Source organism: Tamandua tetradactyla, chromosome X, assembly GCF_023851605.1.
Source record: "Tamandua tetradactyla isolate mTamTet1 chromosome X, mTamTet1.pri, whole genome shotgun sequence".
NCBI classification, from domain to species: domain Eukaryota; kingdom Metazoa; phylum Chordata; class Mammalia; order Pilosa; family Myrmecophagidae; genus Tamandua; species Tamandua tetradactyla.
Window position 1 is genome coordinate 71,841,623 of NC_135353.1, and position 6,873 is coordinate 71,848,495.

Consider the following 6,873-nt stretch of genomic DNA (forward strand, 5'->3'; position numbering starts at 1 on the left):
TTCAAACTGTCATGGTTATAGCCATTAAATTACATGAGGTTCACACAGCAGTCAGCAATCATTTAGGAACATTAAATAAATGGTTCTCTAACCAAATAGGACTTTATCAACTTAAAATGCTGTCCAAGAAAGAGAAAAATAGGGTATTATTTGTCTGAAGTAAATAAGATTGGACAACTGAACCATCTCTACATGCGTCAATTTACAGATCATATGTAAATAAACCTATCTCGTTGAGAAAAAATTTCATAAATACTTTAGCGTATTTTGAAAACTATTTCCTATGTAGCCAATATAACTGATTTTCTATGAAGTAAAAATTAGTCAAATTAATGGTGCCTTCCAATTTAAGTGGGAAATATTTTAAAGCATACCCTCTTTTTCTGTTGCTATTTCCCACACTGAATTCTCGCTTCATTGTATTATCTTATTGTGAAAATAAGGTGTGGTCATAGTTTGAAAAACAAAACAGAGGAGTGTTACAAAAGTACAGACCCTAACCTCACTCTTTTTCTCTTTTCTGACACCCTGCCCCTTGCCTATACTGGAGCAGGGACAGGACTTCAAGGGAAATGGTAGTCACTAGTGGCCAAGGAGTTGCAGGTGGAGAGAGGGGAAGGTGCCTGGTAACCTAGGAATGGAGGAGACAATTCCCCAACAAAGAAATAGAAACTGCTAATAACTCTCTGAGAAGATGCAGCCCCTCCCTGGTAGCCAGAGAAAGGTCAATTCTAACAACAGACAGAAAGGGCCACTTTTGGCCTCTGGTGCTGCAAAAACAAAAACGTGAGTGACAGGACCTGATGTGGTGGAGTGAGGTGGGGGTGAGGGTAAAGGAGGGGGCTTGTACTCCTTGTGGGAGTGGAAATTCGCGACCCAAGCTTACTGGCGATGCGGCCCTCACGTGATCAGGAGCTGACGTGGGCAAAGGTACTTAAAGCCCAGGCAGCAGTCCTTCGTCCTCCTCTGGGTACCAACTCTCTATTGCGCTGCCGCGCAGCCGTGCGGTTAACCCAGGCGAGGAGGAGGAGGAGAAAATTTCCCCAGATCCGGGCAGGTGGGTGTGAGGGTGGGCACGGCCTGGGACCCTTGAGTAAGGGTAGCCCAGAGATGCGAGAATCCGAGGCCACGGGCGCCTCCTCTCGCCCACTTCTGGAGGGCTTTCCAGACAACCGCGCTCCGTCGCAGATCGTTTTGGTGGGCGGCGGGGAAAGGGGGAGGGGGTATCTTAAAGACTTTGATGTACTTTGCGAAGAATCCTCTTACCTCCTCTCCCAGCCAGTGTTTTCGCTTTGTTTTGTTTTTGACACTCAGGCCCCGCAACCCATACCCCATCCTGTTTTGAGTGGAAGAGGGAAGAGAAATAAACGTGGCAGCGCATTCAAGGCCAGTGGGGAAGCTGGGAAAGGGTGACCGGAGGGTCGCGCAATTTGGAAACGATTCGGCCCGTTTACTTGCACCCTCACTTTGCAGACATCTCCCTCGACTACTGCCCCCACATCCTTCCCTCCCCTGGCCCCCTGTCCTTTGGGGTGCTGGGAAATGGGTGTGCCAACGTCTGGGCTAGATGGTGGGTTTGACGCTGTCTGGATTTCACAGGAGGGGAGGGGGATCCTGAGAGAATCTGGTATTAAACCGTCGTACTAACACCCAGACTGTTTTTTAGACACCTCCGGCTCACACCGCCTTTCATCCCCGTCTTTTCAGTCCTGGAAAAGTATTTCGGTTCGCAGGCAGGAGAAATGGCGTTTAATGGGGGATTTGGGAGGGAGTGATGGTGGAAGGAGGAGCCCAGAGCGGAGAAACGGTGGAAAATCACGACCCTGAACCTGAAAACGCAGACATTGTGGCCTCTGTTTTGCTGGGGCCTGCGGAGCGGAAGGCGGATGATCACAGAAGGGGGACGCTAGATTGTTTGGCAGTTATTCCCGGTCCCACATCACATCCAGCTTTTGCTGCACCCTCGCCCCGCCCCCTCCCGCTTCATTGCAGGAGAAGGGGTGTGGCGGCGTGTCCCAGAGAAATGGCGGATGGGGGGCGGGGCCACATGCAAGGAGGGGCTGTGTGCTTGGGTAGCCTGCGCTGGAGCGGGGGATTGGAATGGGAGGGGAGAAGTGGGAAGAGTTGAGAGAATTAAGAAGTGGAATCGTTTGACATTCTGGTATGCGAATTCTAAAAGGCAGTTGTTGGGACTCTTGCTGGGTGCTGACCCATTCATCAGGCTGTCAGTCTCCGACTGAGACTGTATTTTTGCCCTTCAGTTTGCCCTTAGGATGAAGCTGTAACTGAACTGAAGGAAAGAAAAACTGCTCTGAATTCTTGGAGGTCAGTGTTGGGGATGGGAACTGTGGGAATCCCTGGTGTGGGTGTGGCAGAAACCAGAGCACAGTCTGGGACCAGAGGCTCCTCCTCCTCTTCCATCTTCTTCCTCTTTACAGGACGCCCTTGCCCCGCCTCCCGTCATTTTTGGTGCAGGAAAAGGGGCGCGGCGAAAGTCTTCGGAAACTGTTTAAGGGGGACGTATTAGGGAGGAAAAGAGGAGCCCTGAGAGGGGGAATCTTTTGACCCACAAGGATTCAGATCAGGAAAGGGATCAGTATCTGTCCACCAAAAACACAAACGCAATTTCGGGGATATGTCTGCAGGTCTGTCTCTCTTTCGGGCCCTGCGAGGGGTAGAAGAGGGAAGCCAGCAAACTGCTCCTATCTCAGCAGGTTGGTATGTGAATATGCACCACCTGGGGACCTTTGGGTGGGAGTGGAGTAGGGTGGGGGTGGGGTGGGGTAGAGACCAGAACAGATTCTGGGATCTCTGTTGCCGTTCACGCTCTCCACCAGCTTCCCCAACGTCTTTACTGCCTCTGTTATGTTGACATTGAGCAGGGCAGGCTAGGGATGAAGATATAGAAAACCTTAGACAACCAGGTCCATGAATCAGAAAAACGCAGGCTTTGGCATCTGTGTTCTGGGTGCTAGCATGCCCTCCAACAAGTGTGTCCCTACTCTCTCATTTTTGGTAGGCAAAAAGTGATCTGGAGCCTAACGCCTCAATTCTATCCTTTACCTCTAGGTCCTGCTTGGATTGCAGCCTTGGCAGAACTTGGGAGCTTGAGCTGAAGAGTCTCACTCACTGGGACGTACACACATCCCACTTGGGTTGCGCATCCCACTTGGGCAAGTCAGCCCTGCATCCTGGATCAGGAAATCAGCCTGGCTGCACCATGAGCCGTGTTCGGGATGCTGGCTGCGTAGCCGCAGGGATAGTGATTGGGGCTGGTGCCTGGTTCTGCGTGTACAAATATGCCGGGGGAAGAACCCAAATGAAGAAGAGACTGGCCAAGCCCAAGACCAGGGCAGGGGCAGTGGCCGGGACTGGAGCCAGGGCTAGAGCTGGGCTAAGGGCTGGATTCACAATCGACCTTGGGCCCGAATTCAGTCCCATGACCCCAGTCCAGCCTGGGGCAGAGGACAGGGCCCAGAATGAAACATCTGCTCTGGATGCGGCTGGAGCTGAGGCAGTGGTGCTAGCTGCAGTCAGTGCTGAGGTTCAAAATGGGGAAGGATGTCAGGCCCAGGAGTCTGATGGGGCAGGAGTTGAGACTAAAGTCGAATCTGTAGTAGGAGCTGCAGAGGCTTCTGCAATGGCACCACCCCTCCGGGAGGCAGAGGCTTCTGGGGCTGCAGAGGCCACCACATTGTCTGAGGTTCCCAAATTGTCAGAAGTCTCCAGAGCAGTGGAGACTCCGGTTGCAGCAGTGCCTCCGGGGACAGCAGAAGCTCCTGGAGTGACAGAGGCTCCAGGGGCTGCAGTGCCTACCGAGGCGATGGAGGCTCATGGTGCTGCAGTGCCTAATGGAGCAGCAGAAGTGCCCCAGGAGGTGGCGCTTACTGGTGCTGCAGAGGTTCCTGGGTCTTCTAAAACAGTGGCAGTTCCTGGAACAGCAGCAGCTAAGAAAGCTACCCCTGGGGCTCACACTGGGGCTATCCCTAAGACCGGGTCTGCAACTGGAGCCGTACCCAAAGGTGGGGCCAAGGGTGGGACCAAGTCCCGGACCGGAGGCAAAGGCAAGGGTAAGAAAAACAAAGTTGAAGTAGACGAATTGGGGATGGGCTTCCGCCCTGGGGATGGGGCTGCGGTAGCGGCTGCAGCCTCTGCTAATGGGGGGCAAGCTTTCTTGGCAGAGGTCCCTGATTCTGAGGAAGGGGAGTCCGGGTGGACTGACACAGATTCAGATTCAGACTCTGAGCCTGAGACCCAGCGCAGGGGGAGGGGGAAAAAAACCATTCCCATGCAGAAGCGCCCCTTTCCTTACGAAATTGATGAGATTCTGGGTGCCCGAGACCTGAGGAAAGTCCTTACCTTGCTTCAGAAGTCTGATGATCCGTTCATACAACAGGTAGCTTTGCTCACCCTGAGCAACAATGCCAATTATTCGTGCAACCAAGATACCATTCGCAAATTGGGAGGCCTCCCAATTATTGCTAACATGATCAACAAAACGGATCCCCACATTAAGGAAAAAGCCTTAATGGCCCTCAATAACCTGAGTGAGAATTATGAAAATCAGGGTCGTCTTCAGGTATATATGAATAAAGTGATGGATGACGTTATGGCCTCCAACCTGAACTCAGCAGTACAGGTAGTTGGACTAAAATTTTTAACAAACATGACTATTACTAATGACTACCAGCACCTGCTTGTTAATTCCATTGCAAACTTTTTCCGTTTGTTATCTCAGGGAGGTGGAAAAATCAAGGTTGAGATTTTGAAAATACTTTCAAATTTTGCTGAAAATCCAGATATGTTAAAAAAATTGCTCAGTACCCAAGTGCCAGCATCATTTAGTTCCCTCTATAATTCTTATGTGGAATCAGAAATTCTTATTAATGCCCTTACTCTGTTTGAAATCATCTATGATAATCTCAGAGCAGAAGTATTCAACTACAGAGAATTCAATAAAGGTTCCCTTTTTTTCTTATGCACTGCATCTGGAATATGTGTTAAGAAAATTCGAGCCTTAGCAAATCACCATGACCTCTTGGTGAAAGTGAAAGTTATAAAACTAGTGGACAAATTCTGATTGGTTATCTATGTACTCCCAAAGAGCTTGAAAAAATTTGGTTTTGCAGTATGGAAGCATTGAAAATTGAAAGTTACTGCTTTTCCACTTTGCTAGTAAAGGGATCCTTTCAGGTGCCAGTGTTGAAAAATGTGCCATCCATCTGTGAGTCTCCAGCTTTAAGCTGAACCATTTTATTAATACCAAATAGTCATATTGTACTGAAAACATTTGTGACTTTAATCATGCTGCTTGGATAGAAATATTTTTACTGGTTCCTCTATGTGAATTGACAGTGAACATGTCCATCATGAATAGCCTACACTTCTATCATTTGTTTTGACTTGAATTTATCCACCAAAGACTTCCTTTGTGTATCATCAATAAAGTTGTATGTTTCAACTGATAAAATGTTCTCTTGCTTGGATTTTTAAAATACGGCTGGGGAGATAAGACATCAGAAGGATTACTAACAGTGCCATGGCATATGCTCAATGTCATGTGTAAGCTACTTTGTTAAATAAAGCAGAGATTGCTGAGAAAGCTTCAAAGAGGAAGAGCACACTTAAGCTGGGGCCTGAAAGACAGCATGAGAAAACAAAAAGGAGCATTCCAGGAGGGAAAAATAGTTTTAAGGAAGGCTTGGAGTTGGGAAATATTTTCCTTGTAATAAAAAAAAACAGTTTACCTAGTGTGGAAGTTGTGGGAAGAGGACTGATGAAAGATAAAGGTAGAAATTTAGCGTGGGTTAAGCTTGGAGAATCCTGAATCCCAAGCTGAGATATTAAAATAATATCATATTTTGGGAGTCATGAGACATTTTTAACAAAAGGAAAAATAACATGGCACTAATGTGTAGCGTTGGGAAGGGGGAAAGGGTGGAGATGAGAAACAAGAACATTTGTTGGGAAATTTTCATTACAGGCCAAGCATGATGATAAAGGGTAAGATATGGTGGTGAGTATTCAGGAACTGTTGGGGAAGGATGCTAATAAGAGACTTCAATAACAAAATGCCAGGACCTGCTGCCTAACTTGCTGTGGGGCAACAGAGAAAGAGGGTTATGTGATTGTGTGAGGCCCCTGACAAAGGCACTCTTTCTGGGCAACTTGGGCAACTAACTGTGTAAGGCCAAGGTGAGTTGCCTTTTCAAATGATGAGAAAAAAAGCAGTGTTGCAGAAAGAATGATGACTTGGTTCTGAGAAACCCTTGTTTCCTAGAATTAGAGGTCTAAGTCTGCCTTCTACTAGACGAGGGGCAGGGGGGAGGGCCCCCCACCCTGAGAGTTCACTGGAGAGCAGATGTACCTTCCTTCCTCCTCTCCCTGTCCACTTGAAACTTTGAGAGAAGAACATGGAAGGAATTCCAGAGGTTTTCCAAAACCTTCCTGACACTCCTCACAAAACTGTCATTTTGTTTGTGGCAAGGATGGGAATATGGACCCCTGGGAGAGGGATATATAGAAAAGGAATAGCTTGGTATTATACATTGGTGGCATTTATCTAGAGGGCAATTTGGCAACATGTACAAGAAGCCTTAAAACTGTGCATACACTTTGGCCAAGCATCCTACTTGTAGGAATTTTTTCCTAAGGAAATGATAAAATAATTGTACAAAGAGGAATATACAAGGATGCTCATTTCAGCACTGCTTTTAAGTGTGAAAAAGTAGAAACAACTTAAATGTCTAAAACTATGGACTTGGCTAAATAATATGTGGTATGTCTACAAATTTTAGTACAATGCCATGCAACTATTAAAAACCTGTGATGTATTTCTATATTTATTAGCATAAAAACACATTCGCCAAAAGT

General features: G+C 47.6%; 1 protein-coding gene across 5 annotated transcripts; it reads left to right on the forward strand.

The window, feature by feature from the left end:
- The first annotated feature begins 970 nt into the window (after nt 1-970).
- On the forward strand, nt 971-5,470 carry ARMCX2 (armadillo repeat containing X-linked 2). Of its 5 annotated transcripts, none has more exons than XM_077146759.1 (5): nt 971-1,057; nt 1,315-1,386; nt 2,262-2,325; nt 2,646-2,718; nt 3,070-5,470. In XM_077146759.1, exon 5 carries the CDS (start codon nt 3,221-3,223, stop codon nt 5,078-5,080), a length of 1,860 nt encoding a protein of 619 aa, XP_077002874.1. In that variant the 5' UTR covers nt 971-1,057; nt 1,315-1,386; nt 2,262-2,325; nt 2,646-2,718; nt 3,070-3,220; the 3' UTR covers nt 5,081-5,470. The 5 variants fall into 5 exon arrangements, with proteins under 5 accessions (XP_077002874.1, XP_077002873.1, XP_077002875.1 ...); XM_077146758.1 differs by having other exon boundaries at nt 2,646-2,714; XM_077146760.1 differs by lacking the exon at nt 2,646-2,718.
- Nucleotides 5,471-6,873: the final 1,403 nt, after the last annotated feature.